The sequence below is a fragment of the Sinohyriopsis cumingii genome, chromosome 16 (genome assembly GCF_028554795.1).
Source record: "Sinohyriopsis cumingii isolate HCF-2022 chromosome 16, ASM2855479v2, whole genome shotgun sequence".
NCBI lineage: Eukaryota > Metazoa > Mollusca > Bivalvia > Unionida > Unionidae > Sinohyriopsis > Sinohyriopsis cumingii.
In genome coordinates, this window is record NC_142976.1 from 5,738,411 (window position 1) to 5,764,008 (window position 25,598).

The 25,598-nt window shown below is 34.1% G+C and overlaps 1 protein-coding gene across 1 annotated transcript in view; it reads right to left on the bottom strand.

The window, feature by feature from the left end:
- Positions 1-7,338: 7,338 nt before the first annotated feature.
- The window catches only part of LOC149779866 (ras-related protein Rab-34-like), a 56,761-nt gene continuing 38,501 nt past the window's right edge, over positions 7,339-25,598 (bottom strand). Inside the window, exons 6-10 of the mRNA XM_089936281.1 lie at positions 24,760-24,824; positions 17,945-18,072; positions 11,654-11,744; positions 8,649-8,762; positions 7,339-7,765 (exon numbers count right to left, since the gene is read on the bottom strand). Of these exons, the coding sequence (XP_089792407.1) occupies positions 7,695-7,765; positions 8,649-8,762; positions 11,654-11,744; positions 17,945-18,072; positions 24,760-24,824 (469 nt within the window). The 3' untranslated portion in view covers positions 7,339-7,694. The remainder of the gene's footprint in view (positions 7,766-8,648; positions 8,763-11,653; positions 11,745-17,944; positions 18,073-24,759; positions 24,825-25,598) is intronic.

The following is a 25,598-nucleotide window of genomic DNA, read 5'->3' on the forward strand; positions in this document are numbered from 1 at the left end:
GGAAATGTGTTTTATACAGTTGCAATAAATAGAAAATAAGGAAAGTACATGTAGGTCGGAGAAATTTACTCTTACACGCCAGCCTTTCTTTTTAAAATATTCTGAAATTTATACGAGTGGGATAGAAAAGATCAGAAAAGTTACTAATACAACTTTACATTGCTTTTTTATTTTAATTTTAATTTACCTTAAAAGCGTAATCCATATAAAGGCAATCGCACGATGTAATTAGGTGCAAAATGTGTATTGTCTAACATATGGCACGATGGTAAATTTTGTATCATCATGTAGAAATATAAGGCTATATTCTTCAGATATCAAAATATAGGAATTAAAACAATGTTAAAATCATTTCACCAATTAATTTCTATATTTCATTCTACCTATATAATGGATAGGATATAGGTTTCAGACTTATGATGAATATAATAACTTAATATTGGAAAATTCACAAGATGGTTGTAATGACAGCAAATTTCTAACTGGACTTGACATTTTATATTTAACTCTTGTGCACCTTTTACCATTTCATTTGTTTCAAAGCTGAGTGTGACTAACAATGTAAATCACATCAAATTTATTACAGTAAAAACAACCCTACGATGTTATGGAAAACAACAGCCAATTTGTATATTACATGACAGTGCTATACCAATATAATGGTAAATACTACACTGTACAGTGTCCTTGTGTGGCATACAGTGTCTTGTCCTGATCAGTGTTACAATTACATTGCTTCCTGCTAAAGCTGGAAAGACAATAAATCGCAGCATATTACATTACATTTAGACATATAACACTACAAACGTTATATGGAACAGTGCCTCACACATGATCAGTGTTACAACTACACTGATTCCTTAGCAAGCAAGCAAGAAATGGCGAAGCCAGAAAACCTAACAATTAATATTTTGTTTTAATGTATTATAACATTATAATGAATTCCATTTCAATTCAATGATTAATGTACTGATTTAGAAGTTATACTTTAAAAGAAACTTTGAAACAAAATCTTTAAATGGACTTTCCAATAATGATATTGAAGCAAGACAGGAACAAATATATATATAAATGTACCAACCTTAAGGATACAGTATTTCTATACCAAAATTTCAATACAATGCAACCCATAATGTAAAAGCTGCAAGAAGTTCAACAATATAATTTACAACTTAGAAGGATTAATTTTGAACATAAACTTAACTCACGCCCCCAAATGACAATGACTGCAGCTCTGATAAAAAGAAAAGAAAAGGGTTAACAATGTGAATAAAATGAAAGTTTGATATAAAAAGGTCTTTGATCTTTGAGGTCTGGATTTTAATCTTCTGTGAAAGCAAAATAGTGAATTAACACTTCAGTGAATTTTAGGTGCTTTGAGAAAATTTGGGCAAGTCTGACAAACCCCCTTCCCTGCAAAATAAATAAAATAAATATCTGAATTAAACACTTCATAAAACACAGCTGAATATTAATTTTTCAAGTAAAAAAATCAAAATGGTAGAAAAATATAGGGACAATTAAGATTTTCATATGAAAATCTAATAAAGTTGTTTTCATGTGCCAGAAAATAAGCAGTCCAAAATGTATCTGTCTGCCTCAAACAATTTCGCTCAACTGCACCTAGTCTTGTAAATTTACTTCCTAACCAGAAATGATGCAAGCAAGCAAATAATATGTCTTATCTCACCTCTTCCTACAATTATCCAATTATCAGCGTACATGCAAGGCACTGGCATTTCCAGCAGCTCCTTAGTAATAGTCTTCCGAAGGGGCCTTACAGCAGGAGGTGCAACTTTTAAATCAATCATGAATTATTTTTAAACTCTCTCCCATCCAGTGACGTATAGACATAAAATGCCACCCGTGGTGAAGGTCTGAGATGCCGCCCTCTGCCGCTTATTTTAGGGTGGCGGCATCACTAAATTTTCAAAATATTATCCACCTTTACCCTCTCTGTCTCTGTGTTTTAATTTTCTTTTCATTTTCCTTTCTTCCTTTCTTTCTCCTCTTTTTTATTTTTATTGTATTCCCTTTTTCATGCACTTACCGGAACGATTCGCCCCCATTGCCCCCTATTCAGTATGCCAGGACTCCCATCATCGTTTGGAATTTCACAACTGCAACTAGCTGTTCCAACACATCCAGTAACCAATCGGATGTGACTTTTGCTCATTTAAAATTTTCAGTTGTTTCGGTCATGTGACTCTATTTCACAAATTTTATCTGTCATCTTTTTCGGGGGGGGGAGAGATCTAACAATGCATTAAATGTACAGAATTTGAAAAATCCACTCTCACGAATAATTTTAAATAGTTTTACCTATTATGAATATATGCCTGCTTCCACAATGTACATGAGTCACATGACAAATCCATGAACACTTGAGTTCCTTTTACTAATCATAACTTTGGAGTAACAAGAATTGCCAGTTAGTAGCTCAAATGTACACTGACACGTTGTGGACAGATTTGTCTACATCAATTGCATTTTTCATGACGAGGTTAGATCAGACTCGTACAATCCATCAGTATCAGTACAGCTTTCAGGGCTGACTGATCAGACTTGAACCATGCATCAGTATCAGTTCAGGTTTGGGCCTGACTGATCATATTTTGAACCATCCATCAGTATCACTACAGGTTTGGGGGCTGATTGCTCAGACTCGAAGCATCCATCAGTATTAGTACAGGTCTGGGGACTGATTGATCAAAATTGAATCATTCATCAGTATCAGTACAGATGTGGGGGCTGACTGAGCAGACTATAACCATCTATCAATATCAGTACAAGTTTGGGGGCTGAATGAGTAGACTAAACTAGCTTTTTAAAACAGTAGTTTAAGTCTAAAATGTAAAAGATTGTATAAAAATAAGACAAATCACTGAAATAGTCTAAAAATCTAATCAAGATATATAAATACAAATATATCAAACATTGCATTTCTCATTCTTAATTTGCTTATGCTTAACGTTTTTTTTTTTTTTTTTTTTTTTTGTTGTTGTTGTTGTACAAAAACAAATAAAATCGTCAAACATTATACAATACAGGAACAATGGAACAAATGCATTAAAATCTTGAAAATCAATTCAGCTTACATAAGCCTACCAAATTTCATTAGGTTTCCTCTGTCCAAAAAAACACACAAAAAACTGTTTAAAGGTTGAAAATTGTCAGAATGTTCTGAAAATCTAATCAAGCTATCTCTAAATACACATCTGCCTACAAAATTTTATTTGTCTACCCCAGCTAATATAGGCTTAAACACGCTTACAACATTCTCCTTAAAACTAAGGTTACCAAAATATAAAGAGATCGTGGGACCCATTAAAAGCAGATGTATATAAACATCAATGGGTTGGCTCAATAGCTTTTTAGCTATCTTGCTTGAAAGTAAAATGTGACGGATGCATCAACAGACAGCATAAAACAAATGTCGTCATCCCCAAGGGGGTGGGGGTGGGGTGGGCTAAGACTCTTGCCTTTAGGGCCAATTAAAAAGTGAATCCTATATCTTGCATTATGAAAATGCGATGGCTGCAAGACATTTAACTGAACTGATTTTCTTTACCTGGCTAACAAATCAAGCAATGCATGACTTCACTATTTGAAATATATAATCACAAGAAGCAAGATCTAAACAGCAGTAACACTTATGTGTACACACTTAGCAAGCACCAGGGGCAGGTGAATGCTACATTTAACGAAGTTGATACAATACATCTGGACGGTTTCGTTTAAATCAATTGACATTTTGAAAGTATTAAAACATCGGACATTATATAATGTCTAGGACAGTCAGTAATCAAAATATTTTAGTCATGCTGACACTCATTCAGTTCATAAGGTATTGTAGATATTAAAATACAGTAGATGTTATTCAGTTCATAAGGTATTGTAGATATTAAAATGCAGTAGATGTTATTCAGTTCATAAAGTATTGTAGATATTAAAATGCAGTAGATGTTATTCAGTTCATAAAGTATTGTAGATATTAAAATACAGTAGATGTTATTCAGTTCATAAGGTATTGTAGATATTAAAATCCAGTAGATGTTATTCAGTTCATAAAGTATTGTAGATATTATAATGCAGTAGATGTTATTCAGTTCATAAGGTATTGTAGATATTAAAACGCAGTAGATGTTATTCAGTTCATAAGGTATTGTAGATATTAAAACGCAGTAGATGTTATTCAGTTCATAAGGTATTGTAGATATTAAAACGCAGTAGATGTTATTCAGTTCATAAGGTATTGTAGATATTAAAACGCAGTAGATGTTATTCAGTTCATAAGGTATTGTAGATATTAAAACGCAGTAGATGTTATTCAGTTCATAAGGTATTGTAGATATTAAAACGCAGTAGATGTTATTCAGTTCATAAGGTATTGTAGATATTAAAATGCAGTAGATGTTATTCAGTTCATAAGGTATTGTAGATATTAAAATGCAGTAGATGTTATTCAGTTCATAAGGTATTGTAGATATTAAAATGCAGTAGATGTTATTCAGTTCATAAGGTATTGTAGATATTAAAACGCAGTAGATGTTATTCAGTTCATAAGGTATTGTAGATATTAAAACGCAGTAGATGTTATTCAGTTCATAAGGTATTGTAGATATTAAAATGCAGTAGATGTTATTCAGTTCATAAGGTATTGTAGATATTAAAATACAGTAGATGTTATTCAGTTCATAAAGTATTGTAGATATTAAAACGCAGTAGATGTTATTCAGTTCATAAGGTATTGTAGAGATTAAAACGCAGTAGATGTTATTCAGTTCATAAGGTATTATAGATATTAAAATGCAGTAGATGTTATTCAGTTCATAAAGTATTGTAGATATTAAAATGCAGTAGATGTTATTCAGTTCATAAAGTATTGTAGATATTAAAATGCAGTAGATGTTATTCAGATCTTCCTTGATACGTCAGATAAACTGGGCAAAGATCAATATTTTAAAAAATTAACATGCGATCAAAATCAGTTTCATCTGATAAAACCAAAATGACCTAACAATCTACAAACACAAGTTACTTTGTACAGTACTTATTAAAATAATAACTTTACATAGTTTAACGCTCCAAGAAACATGGCTTAAAAATAATTATTCTTGAAATTATATCTGTTCTCTGAAAATATGTCAAAAAACGGTACCATAAATCCTGAATTTGGAATTTAATCAGTGTTAGACATGTACCATGTATCGCATCAGCTAATACCATGTATCACATCAGCTAATGCCATGTATCACACCTAATACCATGTATCACATCAGCTAATGCCATGTATCACACCTAATACCATGCATCACATCAGCTAATGCCATGTATCACACCTAATACCATGTATCACACCTAATACCATGTATCACACCTAATACCATGTATCACACCTAATACCATGTATCACATCAGCTAATACCATGTATCACATCAGCTAATGCCATGTATCACACCTAATACCATGTATCACACCTAATACCATGTATCACATCAGCTAATACCATGTATCACATCAGCTAATGCCATGTATCACACCTAATACCATGCATCACACCTAATACCATGTATCACATCAGCTAATACCATGTATCACATCAGCTAATGCCATGTATCACACCTAATACCATGTATCACAGCTAATACCATGTATCACATCAGCTAATACCATGTATCACATCAGCTAATGCCATGTATCACACCTAATACCATGTATCACATCAGCTAATACCATGTATCACATCAGCTAATACCATGTATCACACCTAATACCATGTATCACAGCTAATACCATGTATCACATCAGCTAATACCATGTATCACACCTAATACCATGTATCACATCAGCTAATACCATGTATCACATTAGCTAATACCATGTATCACATCAGCTAATACCATGTATCACATAAGCTAATCTTTACGAGTGCTGACAAAGTTAGGTACAGCCACGATGTGGACTGATTTCATACTTTTCAAAGAGCACCTGTAGCCAATTACAGGTCCTTAACAAGATACAATGTTATTTTTGTTTATGATGTTGATATGGTAAATATAATTGATAATTGTTTTGTTGTGATTATTAATTTTACTGTCCTTAAGCTATACATATGAAAAGCATGTCATTTGACAAATATGGATTTAGTTACAGTCACATTTTTATCCAGACTACATCACTCAAATATTTTGTGTAAATTACCTAATATTGATTGAATGCCTTGTGAATGGATGTAAATTACCTAGCATTGATTGAATGCCTTGTGAATGGATGTAAATTACCTAGCATTGATTGAATGCCTTGTGAATGGATGTAAATTACCTAGCATTGATTGAATGCCTTATGAATGGATGTAAATTACCTAGCATTGATTGAATGCCTTATGAATGGATGTAAATTACCTAGCATTGATTGAATGCCTTATGGATGGATGTAAATTACCTAGCATTGATTGAATGCCTTATGAATGGATGTACATTACCTAGCATTGATTGAATGCCTTGTGAATGGATGTAAATTACCTAGTACTGATTGAATGCCTTGTGAATGGATGTAAATTACCTAGCATTGATTGAATGCCTTGTGAATGGATGTAAATTACCTAGCATTGATTGAATGCCTTATGAATGGATGTAAATTACCTAGCATTGATTGAATGCCTTATGAATGGATGTAAATTACCTAGCATTGATTGAATGCCTTATGGATGGATGTAAATTACCTAGCATTGATTGAATGCCTTATGAATGGATGTACATTACCTAGCATTGATTGAATGCCTTGTGAATGGATGTAAATTACCTAGTACTGATTGAATGCCTTGTGAATGGATGTAAATTACCTAGCATTGATTGAATGCCTTGTGAATGGATGTAAATTACCTAGCATTGATTGAATGCCTTGTGAATGGATGCCAACTTCCTGCTGGGAATCCATTTTATGACTGCTAGTCATTTGCTGCATTTCATTTCTGACTACCTCAAATATGTTATAAATTTACAAATGATGAATAGAGGCAGATACATTTGTAATAAATTTCCAACAAGATAGCTGATATCTTTGCAAACCTATTTTTTTTTTCTTTAGATAAATATAACAAGTGGCAAAAAGTCCACTTTGTATGCAAATCCTTTCAAAATTTTACTTCGGGAACTAATTTCGTTAGAACATGTATGTTATTTACCAGCGACACCTTTATACATACTAATTTGTTTATGTCTGTTATTTATAACTGACACCTATACATATTGTTCTCTCTATTACTGTATTTGTGTATGAGTGACATATTCATATTCTGTAAACTTTATGTGTGGTATTTATGAGTGACACCTATATTTGTTATGTTACCTTTATTACACATTTCACTACAAACTTGTCAAAGAAACCCTTTTGCATTCGAAAGTGATATAAAATTATTGGCTCCAAAATATGAGATTACTGTATTAATTTAGCTGTACATTTTTAAAGCAAGAAGTAGCTGAGTCAGAATTAACGTTACCAGCTTGTACCATCTAGTCACTTATAAGTTGAGGAGTCCAACTGCGAATAACATTGACCCTGATCTGTTATTTCATAATGCTCCATCAGATAAGGATGTTCGTTATTTGGTCTACTGATTACTAAAAAAATGCATAGACTCAGATCTGCCAGCACATTATGTGACAGCAGATTAGGAAATCTGCAGTTGGACTCAGTGGCTACAACATTGCTTAAGATCCATCTTCCTTTTCCTTGACTCGTATAAATCAGTCCGCTCCACCTCTGTAAAATGAATTTATATTTGATTAGTTCCTGCACATGATAAGCTCCCCGACTCCCATTAAATGATGTCCTGCCTGCAACAAAAATAGTAAATATGTACCTTTTTATGCACAAACTATTTTTGTGTGCATCAGATCAAGTGACATTCGACAGTGGCAACATTATTTTCAGTATAATTTCATTCCTTTATAAAAATCCATCTGCTTTGCAACATAAACGTAAAATGTTAAGAAAAGGTTTCAAAAGAGGATCGAAAAAGATCTTTCAGTTTTATTTGACACCTCTTGTTCTTAGTTGCAAACATTTTGAAGATAATGGCAAGTGATAAAAGATTAAAATTTTATAAACAAATATGAAAATTCAATTTTGAATCTTCAGGACAATGTTAACAGCACTCTCCATACTGGAGCTACTTCTAATCATCAATAGCCTTATTACATTATTCCTCCAACATCTGTGCCATCAATAGCTTTATTACAGTATTCCTCCAACATCTGCGCCGTGACCTGTCACCCAAGGGGTCATAACTATAAATCTCTTTCAGCTACTTAGTCATCGATTAAAGAGGCCATACTCGTAAAATCTGGTGTTTCTATTGTGAAACCCTGTACTTTGGCTCTATAATAAAACATGGTTAAGAATAAATGATATTATAAAACGTCATAGTATTTGCAACTTCTGTATATCTTACACCTGAGGACCACAGGAGATAAGGCATATATTATATCACTTTCACATGTGACTACCATAATGGCAACTTACATATCAAGTTTAGGTGAATCTCAATCACATAGTTTAGGTGGAAACATTATTATGGACAGACAGAGGGTTTCTTAATATCCACAGCATTAAAGCATGACGATAATGGATACTTTCCACTTACTGATTGTTCCCATTTGTCTGGCTATGGGTGCTTGGAAAGTGTCTAATTCACTTAAAACGGCATCATCAAAAGCCAAGGCCACAACTCGAAAAAACAGCTCCTGTACATTTTCACCTGAAAATATAGGTTATATATTCAACCATACAGAAAAAAAGAAACCAGTTCTGATTTCCAAATAGTTGCAGATAGAACATTATAACTGAAACTTGTTTGCATCTAACGCTGAGTGACAGGTGACTGTACTTTTTAAATTGAGCTGATGATGACTTTGTAAAGATAGAAGTGAACTATTTTGTGTGTTTATTAAACTTTTCATATTTCATGTGCAATAAAAGCTTTCTTCAAGATGGTTGCATCCATGACTTTAAGGAAGCAATCTATATTCACAAATTTTGAACTCAACAGTATGTAATCATGAAATAACTTTTGCGACGTTTTTAATTATCTCTTCTTTTGTCTCTTCCTGCATTATTCTGGAATTCTATATTCACAAAACTGGTTTGAACATTAAAATATAAATTACTCATAGAACTTATTTCTTTTCCTATGACCGTTCACACAGAGATGTGTCTATATGACAGCAGGATCCCAAAGTCGAATTTAAAACTTTAATGCCACCTCTCTGTCGTTTGCTATATCAACACATAAACATTTTAGAAGAAACAATGAACGAATCTGGATATTGCAAGTGTCCTCTAAAAAGATGATACCCTCTCATTTTCACGTTCCTGATCCTCTAACAATCTGACAGACTCCCCTCTTCAAGTCAATGATCATCTACACAGAAGCTGACATCCGGGTTTCATCTCTACTGATAAATATAAGTTTGATCAGGAGCACTCAAAAAGTTTAAGTTATTGAAGTCTTAATATCAAGGTGTTTGCATAGGTTCACTAGGTTCAATAAGTACCGTGAGTCCTTTAAGACGAATGGGAAAATACGCCTCTTGAAAAGTGTTAATCACCAACACAGATAACAAAAAGGAATATTCAGATTCTTGTGAATAAAAACTGGAAGGGTCACAACTAATTTTATTGGACATCACGTGCCAGTTTGAGTATGACTCGTAGCGGGAAACATGATTGCTGTCTTCATGTAAAATGAAAAAAGAATTTCCAAGAATTACGTCAAGTTGAGAGCCAACAACAAGTCATCGAACTGCATAGGGTTTGGAACTAATTGTTGTGTGCAACTGTGCTAGTGGTAAATAAAGTATATGCGTACTTTACAAACTTTTCAGTTGAACATAATGTTTATAGTCGGTGCATGTTCCGAATACCGAACTTTTAATAAAGTTTTCCAGCTTTACAACAGCAGTTTCTGATATTTTGCTACACCTTTCTGAAAACTGATCAAACTTATGGAACAAATCAAATGCCTTACTAAGATGGACTCGTCAGGGTTGGCAGGTCTGCAGATTGCTTTAAATGCGCCCGAAACACACTGCTCTAGAAACCACTAGTTCAAATCAAACTCCCAGTTTGCATAACGGCTTTCCATTATTAAGATTTTCATAAGATGTCTGGCACTATCAACTTTTTTCCTGGCGCCAGCCATGCATGTGTTTCTTCGATACATCAAAGTCAAGTACTGCAACGCTACTGTTCTTTTTCTCTGCAAAGTCTATAACCTTTAACTTAAATGCTGCATTACGTTTTCTTTTCACCATATTGGTGAAAGTACACAAGTTTAGCAACTCGCGTTGTATGATATCTAGCTGACAAAGTACACTGGAATTGCCAAAACACTATTCGTAAACTTGGACCAAAGGATCGCCTCAATTTAATAGATATCAGATAAGCGGAATAATCAAATAAACTTATGGCACTGGCCAAGCATCAAATTCGTAGTACATTAATTATAGATTTTACAAAGCTTAACAACAACAGTTCTGACTATTGTCCACTGAGGAAAGCAAAGCAGTGATGCTTTTACACGCTAAGGGATTAAGGTCGTATTGATAAAATAAGCAACTCTATAAAACACTAGGTAAATTGCCCGTCCAAGAAGGGAACATACAAAGTAAAATACAAAATGAACATGTTACAAAAATTGAGATGAGCGAGCTTAGAGAAAGTTCGAACCTAAAATTGCATACGTTGGCTTGCTGTTAGTTTCACGATTTCTTCGTTTATAATACGCGGATATTTCTTTTGTTTCCCTGATAGCAATCCAAGCCAGTTACAGTAAGCGTTTAAACCCTATAACCGGCTTAGATAAGAGGGAATTTTCTCTTGCGGCTGAGTAGGTTGATCTTTTATTCCCTTGTACTTCATGATATTAACACGATTACTTACCTGTGTAAACGGTTATGGTCATTAATATCAAAGCAAACTTAAACTGAGTTTACGAATATGTTTCCAAGCATTGATTCTGAAATAACTCTTTTGTACCTTTATAATATTGATCGATTATTAGAAACAAAATGTTGAAGGTGTCAAAAGACTTATATTACATGAGACAGTTGCTATAATTTCGTGTCACAACATCTATAGGTCATACAAATTACTTTGAAAATAATAATGGCTGTCACAAAACATATAATGTCCAAGAGACTTTCATTTCGGTAAGATCAGATTCTAAATATTTTTTATAATATCTCACTCAGAAAACGACCTACACTGCATTAATAATTTGTTTTGTAAATTAGGTCTACTTATAAGCCAGTAAATACGGTACATAAACTATAACAAAATGGTTGAACAATTTGCCTTGATGATTTCCATGATTTCCTCTAGCAGTACATCATCAAATAAAGTAGATCAGGATGACAAAAATATGGCACTGGCCAAGCATCAAATTCGTAGTACATTAATTATAGACTTTACAAAAATATCTTCTGTCTCAAAGTAGTTAAATATATATGCTCGACAAGAGTGCTACAGTCAACATCTTAGGCCATTATTTTCAAAAATGTATATGTTGCTTTCGTCTTCGGTACAAATTATGTAAACTTCTTGTCTTTAATTTGAACTATCATGCTGGTTTCCTGCTTTGACAAGTACCTGTTTTCGAAGATACGGCCCAGTATTCTGCCCCTAAATTGCTGGCAATCATCTTGACCCTACTCTCGATTTGTGAATAGGCTGCTGGGGACTGAATTTAAATAAAAATGAAATAATGAATAAATGAATAATGAACACATAAATGAATAAATGAATAATGAATACATGAATGATGAACACATGAATGAATAAATGAATAATGAATAAATGAATAATGAACACATGAATGAATCAATGAATAAAGAATAAATGAACAATGAACACATGAATGAATAAATGAATAATGAATAAATGAATAATGAACACATGAATGAATAAATGAATAATGAATAATGAACACATGAATGAATAAATCAGTTGGTGTCTCATAGGTAAAAATGACTATGAGGTCTTATGTTTTGTTAATATATCTTCGTTAATATTTTCATTGTTTATCTGCATTTCTTTACGATAAAACTGCATATTGTTCATTATAACAGATTAAAGAAAATAACTATATTAAATGTGTTCTTTCATTATTACTGAACTTGCTTTTTTGACAATTATACTGAACTTCCCAGGATTACAAACCATAATTGGGACACAATGCTTTCAATTTTGTACATTATTGTATGTCAATAATTCGTTTTGTTTCAAAGACTGGTTTCTACAAGTTCCAAGAAGGTCAATGTTATTATGATTTTCAATCTCGAAGGAAAATGAATAGGTCCGCAAATTGACCCACACTCTACGTCCAAACCAAATTTCCAGGAATTCAAGAAAGGACCATTTCTACCTTTTAAGTGTCCAGTGTTTAAACCATTTTTGATATCCTTGAGTTATGTGTATTTCAAATCAGCCAGTGGGGAAGCCATACTAGATGTAAGATTGGCACCGTATTCACCGTACTTAGATCATGTACAATTTCTCTAGGTACACTACATAAAGAAAAATACAAGAAAGTAATATAGGCGTGTTCCGACATTATCTCCATTGTACATGTTGCAAAGGCAAAACACTTCACCTTTTACTCTCTCAGAAGTACATAATATCTAATGAGCCATCCGCCCCCCATAAAAAATGTTCGAGATGGATGCTGTAGTTGCCATATTCAATATCCATTTGGCATCATTTCTTTTTGGGACCAACTAGACATCATATGAAGTTTTTTTTACGAAAACTCCTTGCTGATATGACCATTCTTTCAGGCGAAGTTACAGAAAACATGATTTTCAAGATGGCCACTGTGGTGGCAATATTGGATGTCTGGGTGGAAATATTCTCAACCATGACGAGCAAGATTTTAGAAGACGTCTACTGACAAAAGCCCCATGCCGACCTGACTTTACATTCAGGAGAAGTATAAACCACAATGAATATCAAATTGGCTGTCATGATGACAAGTCTGGACATCATATTGACACCATTTTCATTAAGAACAAACTAGATATGAACAAAAACTTTCTGTGAAGAACCCGTGTCGATATGACCTTTCAATCAGGAAGAGTAATGATAACAACATTTTCATGTTGGCCACTGTTGTAGTAATATTGTTTGTCCAAGCAGAATACATTTCCTTTAGAAGCAATTCGATATCATAAGAAGACTTATGGGCAAAACCACATGCTGATATAACTTTTCATTCAGCAAGATTTTCAAGATGGCTGCCATGACATTCTTATTGGATGTAAGATCGGCACAATTTTCATGTAGATTCAACTAGACATCATAATAAGTCTCTTACATAAATACCTGTGCTGTCAGGACTATCCATTTAGGCGGAGTGGCGAAAAACATTTTTAAGATAGTGATTTTGGTGGCCATACTGGATGTCCTAGCAATAGACACCATGAGAAATCTATTAGTGAAAACCGCATTATAATATGTCCATCCATTTGCAAAGAGTAGCGATCACAACATTTTCAAGTGGCAGCTATGGTAGCCATACTTGATGTCTAAGCACCATCAATTTCATTTAGGATCAACCAAACTTTAGGATACAGGTGCATGTAAGTTTTCATTACAATCCTCAAAGTAGTAGGAGGAGCAAACACAAACGTGCGGCAATAGAAAACTGGAGAATGCACAATGGACAACAAGCCACCCAGTAAGCTTTCTTCATCAGTAACCAGAAGAACTAAGAGGAAAACACTTATTAAACTGTTTCATACGCTTTTTGAAACTGTGGTTGGTATACATCAGGTCACAATAGCATGTTTTATAAAAGATAAATGTGTCGCAAACTTAAAGAATGGAGTTATTACAATGCTTAAAAAGGACAGAGAAAGAAAGAGAAAATAACCATGAAGATATCGTCTCTCAAAATATGTTCACTATTATTGATAATAGTGATCTGCAACATTACTCTACTTACAACAAATCCTTAGGGATCCTTAATATGTTTTTTACAAATAGGTTGATAATTAGTTTCATAAAAAGCAACTTTTCAAATAAAATACTTTTACTTGATGATACTTACCCAAGTATACTACCATTTGTGGTTCACTCTGGTATTGATGCAGCAACTTCACCGTGAAAGTGGCTGAAGTACTGACTCCATATGTAAAGTCATGTCTTTAGGAAAAGGAAAATGTTTTCCTCTAACAAATCCATTGAAAGTGATCATGCAACATCCTTAAACAACTGCCGCAAGACGAAAGAAGGTAATTGTTGTGATGCAGTGATAGAAACCAACAGATCTGATTGAGCCGCCTGGGATGAAGTATGTAAAATATATAAGCAAGATAAAGTAGAATTCGACCTCAATTCCATAGTTTATATAATGTCAGCTAAGGAAATGTTTAACTCAAATGTAATAACGGTTGCAACTTTACTAACTGCATGAGCTGCATTAAGATATTGCCGTTCCCTCTTCTATAAGAAAAAATGGGATTTACCTCTTTGCACCAGCTGAGTTCGCTTCAGGTAACACGTCAAAACTCTCTTTGGGTCCTGAGGTAACCTTGACTTCAAGAGTCCATGCTAGAAAGAGGTTTCACCACAAAAGACTGATTGCTAAGGAGCGGAAGGCTATTTCTGGCAATGAAAGTATGGACTATTTTGCGTCACACTGACCCATTTCGTTGGACTTGTAAGTAGTTATGCTGACAAAGCATTTGAAAGATTCTATCTGCTGTATGAAGCTAGTGAACCAATGAAGCTCTTGAAAACAGTTTCAAACTATATCATATTTATCTAGGTGAGAACCCACTATAGCTTCTCTTTGGACACTGAGACAATATATTTGGATGTTTAAAATTAAACTTCGAAAGACGATTGGAGCCCTTTGTTTTGTCCTATATCCACTCTTCTGTGATGTTACATCATGTCAGAAATTTTGGAATGGTGGCCTTTTATCCTGACTGAAACTGTTTTTCTTCAAAGAGACAAAGTATGAAATTAGTTCTTTGGGGTACTGATGCTCGAAGTAGAAAATATTTCCAGGCTCACACAACTGTGAGACAATTCTCCACTTTCAAGGTAGAATACCTCTCGCCTGAGAGTCTCTCTCCATCACTTGTTGTTAGGGTTTGTTTAATATGATCAAGACATAAAGGCTAAACAACTCTGGACTCAGGTGAAAAGCCTGACACCAGCGTTGCTTCAGTAAGTGAAGAAATATCTCTAATTTCCTTCAGATTTCCACTGCCAGATTTATTATATTGTTTATCCATGATTTTTCCGACTTGAGGGGAACAATCAGGATTAAACAACACTCTGATTCTCTTCCTCCGATTAGCACCTTAGACATCCTTGATGTCAGAGGGTACATGTATACATCAAAGCCTTTAAAATCAATGGAATGAGTGTCAACTGCCGTGGCTTTTGAATCCAGGGCTGATGAAACAAAGATTGGAAGATTTGCATTCCACCTTGTTGCAATGAAATCCACTAGCGGTCAATTTGCGTATGTAACGGAATAACAAAGGATAAAGTGACCATTCTGTTTGGTTTGGTTGATTATTGCATTATATTGGCTAAGCTAATACAGTTTAATCTGCCTAGAATATGATGAATTAAACATTGAATTTGCACTGATTATATCATCTACAATATTCCAACCAAGAATGTAGAGGTATGGTATTTGCTTCCCACGTGCCTTGAGATATAACTTACCACAGCGGTGTTGTTGGATACAATAAGACTGCCCTTTCCATAAATGGAGTCGTTGGATACAATGCGAATGCCCTATCCAAAAATGGAGTTGATGGATACAGTGAGAGCGCCCTTTCCAGTAAGTTTATTATCCTTCCAGTAAGACTTTCATTTCATGGATATTGATATGCAATAGGCAATTCTGAGTGGGCCACTCTCCATTGATGGAAGGTGATTTGCACCCCACACAACTGTGCTCATATCCTTGAACAATATTCAACTATAGATGTTGTACCTTCAACGGAACACTGACATAAGCCAAGTGAGGTTTTCCTTTTTCTGAGATGGAACAGCGTGTGTATTAATACTAGCAATATTTGTTTCAGTGAGTAAAGATTTGGCCTCCAATGAGACAATTTGTAATGGCTTCATAAATATGCATCCTGGGACTATAAGATCCACAGCGCCTATGAGTAAACCTACTAGGCTCATGAACTTTTGGCTGAGAGACTGTGAAAGAACTGGTTTTCAACTTGCATTCCGGATTGTGATAAATGTAGTTGATATGACATGGGATTTATCTTTGCCGACTAGGAATCTAAAGATGAGGAGGTGTGTAACACGGGTTTTGATATTTTGATTCAAAATGTAACTCTCCTTGTGTTTTTAGGTATATCACCCATATAGCTGGATGTCATGGATTCGAAGATTGTCCTGAAGTGAACCGTTACTGTCCATAATACATATGAATACCCTAGGACTAATGTCGAGTTCAAAAGGGAATACGCTGAAGTAGTAAACTGTCTCCCTGAACGTGAACAGCAGAAACCTCCTGGAAGATTTGGGAATTGAGACAAGTAGATACCATGTAGGTACAGAACTAGGCTTCCAGACCTACAGTGATAGTTGTTTCCCTATCGGTGGCACCTAAACCCATTTGTAACTATGGTATGCATATGAAATGATTGAGACTACTATGGTCTATGCCAGGACGAATATTGATATTAGCCTTTGGGACTCTGAATAGCTTTGAACACAAACCTGGTGATTTTACTTTATGAATGATCTCTATCACCCTTTTCAAAGATTGTTAATTTTTAACTGAAGGATGTCTACGTTGAACGGGTCCTTGTTGAGGTCTATAGCTACAGGAACCCTGAAGAATGGAAAAGAGGAATTGAACGTCATACTGAACCCTCTGAAACCACTTGCCATGTCCAATGATCATCATGACAACTTGGGAGACCCCGAGTGGCCGAGTGGTCTAAAGCGCTCACCGTTCCGGATCACTGCCATCTCACCTCCGTCTGCGTGGGTTCGAGTCCAAGGCTCGGCTAGCGTGGGTACGTGGGAAAGCCTGCCAATAGCTTCTCGTGGGTCGGTGGTTCTTCCATGGGTTTTCCAGGGTTCTTCCTCCACCAGGTATACTGGCCGCCATGTATAGCCTATCTTGTGCTGAAAAATGGCGTTAGAACCCTAGAACAACAACAGCAACATCATGGCAAATTATTTCCCACCTGGGTATTAAAACTGTCGTGGTGCACAAGAAAGTTCTACTTTTAAAATAGATAGAATTTGTCTTGAAAGAAATGGAGCAACTGTAAATCCTTCTATACCTCCTATAAAATTAATTAAACTCAGTCCACAATGTCCGTACCAATGATGTTGGGCCTATAATATGTGCAACCTGATCGAAAGGTACCATCAGTAAAGTTTACTCACAAAGACTATGCTCCGTTTCTAAAACTTGTCCGTCTTAATTGAATCTAAACAGGTATTTTTGATTAAACAAAAAAACTTGCAAATTGTGAAAAGTTTGCAGAACACTAAGATTGTAACCACATCCAAGAGCTGCATTGTTTTGAATAAACTAATACAAAGTATTCATACTTTAGCTTTATACATGTGCTCGAGATTACTGTTTGGTATATATTCATCCAGCAAAATCTTTATTTCTTCTTTTATTTTTGCTTTGTACAGCATTGTAACTCGTTTATGTCTGAAAGATACTACTGAAATCTCGGTGTTAATAATCGAATATGAAATTTGCCATTAGTGACACTTTTTATTAGAAAATGTTTTTACTTTATAATATTTCTTATATAAGTTTTTATTCTTCTAAAATGGCATTAAATATAATGGGATATAACTGGCATCATCTTGTACTCTGTGAATAATGTACACTGATATCGTCAAGAAATATCTCAATATACTTACAACTAAATCCTTGTTGTTCCCTACTATAAACTTCATTGGTTTGTCTGCATTCTCACATGCATCATCCATCCAGCGAATCAAGTTGGTTATGGTGCTCTCGTCAGAAAAGTCAAACACAACCATCACAACTAGTAAGAGAGAACAAGTTCTGTTCATGTAAATGGTCAAACTTAACGATCACCACTAGGCAGACAGAAAATGTAAGTTAATGTAAAACGGTCAAACACAACTATTACATTTAGTGAGACAGAAAAGTCTCTTTAACGTGAAAGGTCAAACACAACGATCACATTTAGTGAGACAGAAAAGTCTCTTTAACGTGAAAGGTCAAACACAACGATTACATTTAGTGAGACAGAAAAGTCTCTTTAACGTGAAAGGTCAAACACAACGATCACAGCTAGAGAGATACAAAATTCAGTTTCATATAAATGACCAACTGAAGTAACATTTCAATGTCGGCTTGTACATAATACTGTTGAACAAATATATTGTAGTTTTCTTTACATATTCTAACATTATTTGACCTGTTTTCATTGTTCGAATAATACTGCATTCTTGATTGACAATACTCTGTAATAGCAAACTCTGACATTTAATAAAAGTTCAGTTCACATTTAAGTAATTATAAAAATAATTATAGCTTTTTTCCCACTAGTGTTTTGGTATGTAAAAGAAACAAAATCGCAAACATGTATTGTGACAATAGAACTGTATATGCATACATACGAAGTATGTACTATATATCTTCCAAAGAAACATAAATGTTCTCTCACCCCCTTTCAGTCTACTTTTATCACAGTGCCATTCGAAAAATATTATACAGATATAGAAAGAAATACCTAAACCTTGTCCGTTTTAGAATTGCAAGACATTTTTTACGCTTTTTGGATAAAAGTAGTTTTGCAATACTGAAAAGAATTCTTTCTCCCACATATAAAATTACAAACTTTTCCAGGCCTTAAAATAGTGCCAATAGAGGAAAAAGAGCACTGCTTTCTGCTAAAACTTTGTGACTTTATTATACTTTGGTGTTATAATGTACGTTGTGGTTTTCAACAGGGATATGTTCTTGGACCTGTTCTCTTCATCCTATACACGCAGCGCTATCGATGTCATAGATCATCATCCAGTGTCTCACCAATTGTACGCTGATGACACCCACATATAAAAATCTAGCCACCCAACTGAAGTTGATGCTACCATCCAAGGTGCAGAGAGGTGCATTTCTGATGTGAAATCATGGATGACATGTAACAAGCTACATACGAATGATGATAAAACTGAAGCCATTCTGATGACAACATTCTGATCACAACACAAAGACTTTCTCCTTTACGTCCCTTACCTCAAAAAATAAATATCAGTAATACCAACATTAAATTCACACAGTACAAAACCTAGGTTTTACTCTGGACAGTACTCTCACATTGCACCAACATGTCATGAACATATGCAAGGCTGCATATCTTGAGCCGAGACGCATCATCTCCATTCGCAAATATCTTTCAGCTGATGCCACTAAAACAAATGTGTATTCATTAGTACTTTCAAGACTGGACTATTGTCACTCAATTATGTCTGTTTATTCTCAATATCTACTCCAGAAATTTCAGAAAGTTCAAAACACAGCTGCTAGGATCATACCTAGAGTACCATGATTGGAGCACACATGATTGCTGTTCTGTACCCTACACTTGCTATCCATTCAATCAAGAATCAAACACAAAATTTGTTCTCTGTGCTACGTTTCACTGACGGACTCCAGTCCAACATAACTATCCGACCTCACCCATGTGTACACACCAGCAAGATACCTACGCTCCTCTTCTGACAATCATATACTCATTATTCCCACTACGAAAACGAAGTCATATGGACAACGTTCTTTTGCATAGCAGGGCCCAGCAACGTGAAATAAATTGAGAACTGAACTTAGACACAAAGACACAGTGATCCGATTCAAGAGTTTTTTCAAACTCAATTATTTCGACTGCAAGAACAAACTTAAAGACCTAATAATGTTTCCTACTTTAAATATTTCAGTATGTTGTTTATGTTTTCTAATTTCATGGCGTTTGTTTTTTTGTAATCATATTATTATATATGTTTTTATGTTATAGGTGTTGTCTAATGTTGTAAAGCGCTTAGAGCTTCTAAAGATTAGGCACTATACAAAGTCATTATTATTATTATTATTAATCACAGATTTGCACATCTACACCTTCCACGTGAAACTAAAATTCAATCAATAATCCAAATAGACCCATATGGAGATAATAATAATGATATCTGAGTAATGTGTTTGGTCTAAATGATCAATAAAGATTAGAATATCTCATTTGCCTTAACAGTGTATGATCCTTAAACCTTGAGTATCATTACTCAGACACACATTTCACCCATATGAATATTAGCTATTGCTGGAAACTGAATACAGTTTCATAATCAGTTATCACTTGCTGCGAACTGATTAAATGACTGACAGTTTATAAATAATTAATTTTTCCAAACTGATCCGTTAAACCCTAGACTATTTCTAAACATGTCATATGCCCAAAAGATTGGAAATTGCATTTAATTAAATCTGACTAAAATAAATAAAGGAAATCAAAAAAGTACCAAATGGTCAATTTCTCTCAAAACGATGATGTTCAATTAAATGAATTATTCATAGCAGCACTGTTATTATTATTATTGATAATGATTCTAATTGTTACTTTAGGTATCAAAATGTAAACAAAACATAAGCATAATTAAAATGAACTACTGATTCATATGGGTTTATACTCCAAGGCAGCAGCGTCCCAATAGTCATCATACCAACTCTAATATATATATATATATATATATATATATATATATATATATATATATATATATATATATATATATATATATATATATATATATATATATATATATATATATATATATATATATTCTTCATAGTTAAAACAATTTGGCCAGAAAATATTTGCAAATGTGTAATTCAGTTTTTATGTATTTGTCCTTTGACCTTATTGCCGTGTCCTCGTTGAGTGGGAGTAATGGAACACCCCAATCTTACAGATAGTTACAAGAACTTCACCAACCGGTTTAGTAGGAGATATGTTAACAGACAAATGGATGCATGCACAGGTTGACATATGAAGGGGACAATAATATCCCAAATCACACCATGGGGTTAATATAACCTGGTGGGAGAAATATAGTTTACTATGACTTAGTTTTAGCACCGCCTCTTATTCAAGCCTTTGTAGAATTAAGTTCCATTTCAGCAGCATGAACTCTTAAAGGAACGATGATAAATGCAAAACTTTATAAGATGAGTATGAAAGTGATTCATGTGACCCAGTGTTCTTAGGAATGAGGTGGAAATGAACATATTTCCTTAATATAAATGCACACACACACACACACACACACACACACATATATATATATATAGATATATATATATATATACTCAATTTCTTCATTTTCATAGTTCTATTTTATAATTTAGTATATAGGTTCCATGCACAAGCTTAGTCAATTATGAAATAGCTTTGTGTATTTGGTGAATTACCTAAAATAACACACGATCCTTAAAGATATCAGAAACTAAAAGGATACTAATATTGAGAACATTTATGCAAATGAATAAGGGGCTGTTACAATTGCTAGATATTTTCTGACTCAAGATGATATGTTAATCTAGTTCTCACTCAAGCTGACATGTTAATCTAGTTCTCACTCAAGCTGACATGTTAATCTAGTTCTCACTCAAGCTGACATGTTAATCTAGTTCTCACTCAAGATGATATGTTAATCTAGTTCTCACTCAAGCTGACATGTTAATCTAGTTCTCACTCAAGATGATATGTTAATCTAGTTCTCACTCAAGCTGACATGCTAATCTAGTTCTCACTCAAGATCATATGTTAATCTAGTTCTCACTCAAGCTGACATGTTAATCTAGTTCTCACTCAAGCTGATATGTTAATCTAGTTCTCACTCAAGCTGACATGTTAAGCTCACTCTCACTGACAATAACCTGCTATACTTAAGTGAAGTACAGACATAAGACTAGAATTTATGTCTATAATAAAAGAATAATGAATGCTAGTGAAGACAGTAAAAGGAACAAAAAATAGCCTAAAACTTATATTCAATCCAAGCTTCATTCTTCAGATTGTTTAAGAACTCCTCACTCAATCATTGAATGTTTTACCTCCCGTAGACCTTTTTCTACTGCACACATTTCTTTTAATTTGATATGTTGTTAATATAAATATTTCAAACTACTGATAATTTTAATTTAAGTAAGCATCTTCGAAGTTATACCTGAAAATTATTTCCGAAAAAATATTACTAAATATCACCGCGAAAAAGCCCTGTTACCTAAACATCAATTAATGAATTCAAAGGTTATAATGCAAAATTGAAGAAACAACAATAACAATGAAACAAATCATGCAAATATTCTGTGACAACACATCGTAATAAAGCGAAGCATGCAAACGTTATGTGACGATAGCTAACTATACAAAAAAGCACGCAAAAAGTATGCAAGAATATGTAGCAATAAAGAAAGCATAGCATACGTCATGCATCGCCCAGTTCATATAAGAATACAATAGCTCTTGGATACCACTGGCCCCTCTGAAATAGGCTATGGCTATTTCTATGACTTTAACGGTCATCTCTAACAGGACCCATGCAAGATAGAGAAAGGATTAAATGAGTAATTATCTGTGTTGTAAAAGGAAACTGTTACTATATTACCCTCTGAAACGTTTAAACCCGAATAGGACCTGCAAACGTTTGATCCAGCTGTAATATGGAGTTATTGGGTGTGTCATTCTATGGATTTTATGATTCCTGTATGCAAACCTTTAATTCAAGATAGCCTGAAAATGACCCTATCTATAAAAATAAAGGCTGTTAGTCAAAATGGTATTTTCCCATCATGTGGAATACCAACCAAATGTAAATGAAATCACAGTATTGCAAATCTCCAGTTGTTATATCAAGATTTTGTCCAATTCATCTACAACTGTTCTGATTGACTAACCAATACAGACACCATCCTGCACATGGCGCTTTTCAAACTGTAAAAACAAGAACTAATGCCAGAGGTAGCAAGCAATATCACAAAACAAGACATTTAATTTTCTTTGCCTGCCTTCTCTACTATAAAACTTAACATAAACAAAACATTTAACACTGGTAAATATACGAACATTAACACTAACCTTAATCTAGGCTGTGGATGGATTGCTACTGGCAACATGACTGCTATATCAAGATTCCACAAAGACTGGCTAGGCGAAAAATGACAAGGGGATACAAAATAAAACTTATATAGAAGACTTGATCCTCTGTTGTCTTTTTATCTTTAATTCTTGTAATTTTACACTTCATGATACTGTACTTCCCATGGCACTGGTTCACCATCGAGAAACAACATTTTAGTAATATGGTATGCATGGAGTATAGACTAAAGTTCAATTGGTATGCAAGGTGTATAGACGAAGTTAATTTCGGTCTTGAGCAGAATAAACAGTCAAGATGGCGGAAGATTGATGAGGCAATTTTGAATACATCCATTGTTTGCTGTTTTCTGACCAACCCATCATAAATGCCGTGTCTGACATTTAATTCCAATGGTTTAAGGTAACATTTTATTTTATAACTACTGATGTAAAATGTTTATATTTTCCAAATGTATGCATCAGAATAAAAATTAAATCTATCATTAGGACAGTATTTATAATATACACACACAAACACACATAAGACTGAAAGTGTATATGCAATTTTCTCAAAATTAGGAGATATCTCTATAATTACCTATCTGATAAAGTTAAATATTTTAGAAGACACAACCTCGTGCCATGATACAAATGCAAAAAAGTCTCGTGAAAATTGCTTAGATGGTTCTGGAAATAATTAAGTAAACAGATGGTGATAATACTTACAATATTGATCAGAAAGACTCCATTTTAACAGTTCTCAGTGTCTAAAGCATAGCAAATTTAATGCGAGTATCCCAAAGGGTTCAGGGCATACAAAGTATGCAAATGCGTGATGGACAGATGGACAATCCGACCCATGTGTACATCCTAACTTCATTTGCAGAGGGTCTGACATACCTTCATGCTACCGTGCACAGCGTTAGTTTAACTTAAATTCTGTTCAGATATTTTGTGCGAGATATCTATAAAATATTTTTCTAATTTTGGCAATGGTGGCCATAACTGATGTCAATGAGCCATTATATCTATATTCTTAACAAAATTCTTTCTTTCATATTTGGTTTGTCATCAGTTTTTAAGTGATTTAAAGATAGTGTAATCTTCAGCAATATAAAGAGCATTCGTGTCAGAATGGTGTCAAAATGGTGTCACATTTGGTTTGTCAGCAATTTTTGAGAAGTCATTTAAAGATCAAGTTATTTTGATAAACGTGGCAATATGCTGTCAGAAAGAAATTATTTGTATAACTCTGAAATGCCTTTATGTTAGCAATTGGTTATATGTGGTCAAATTATGTTAAGTGCTTCTTCCAAAGTCGGTTAAAGCTTTCCTTATTTTGGTAACAGCATCCTAAGTAAGATAATGTCATATAAACAGACATGAAAATGATTTGAGGTAAACCTAAAAAATGTGCGAGAATCAAGGGTTGAATTATGTATGTGCAATAGCATGTGTGATGTTTATAAATGCAAGGTCACTAGACATGCAGATCATACAGGCATAAGCCAGGGCTTTGCATAGGCTCATATGAGTCCTGTGGACACTAAGTGAATTTCGTCTCTCAAAACTCACCATTTGCCCCACGACAGTAGGAGGCCATTATGCATTTAAATCTCTCCTGGCCTGCGGTATCCCAACTGACAACAGACAAAATGAATATTGTGTATGACTTCTGCAAAATATGAGACTTTAAAACTACAAACATATAGATACATCCACCCTCCCAAATATATGATTTGCTTTTACATATTCTCACACATTCCCCATACGGTAATTACCCAGATATTGCAATCTAACAATCTATAACGTATAGTATATGTTCCCGTTGCTATGACTACATGTTTTAAGTTTTGTCATGAAATGAGAAAAAAAAAAATGCAAAATGACAATACAATTTTGCACGTTGGACTTTTTATGACTTCCCACTGATGCCATAGGATAGACCCCAAAACTATACCACCTTGGCAGGCAGGTAGCACAAGATTAACGTATGTACCAAGTGAACATTTACCTGGATATTGTGGAAATAGTTATGGATAAAACGACTGATAAATCAACAGATGGATGGTATCACATTATTAGCCATGGACATGCCGAGATCAACACGGTGGTACCTTGCAATACCAATCTTATCATTATACATTCATGGTATAATAAAACAGACTTTGAACTCCAAGTGATATGTAAGTGATCTATTTATCTGAGCTCCAATTGACCTGTAATAGATTTCGTTGTCTGAATTCCAAATGATTTGGTACAGATCTGTTTGCCTAAGCTCCAAAATGTTGTGTACATACTAAAAATGTTTGTAGAAATGCACAAAGAATTAATCTGCAAGTGCCAAAATTCTGGTATTTGGTTCACATTTCTATTAAATATGTCAAATAATGTCGGAATAATGAACTAGAGCC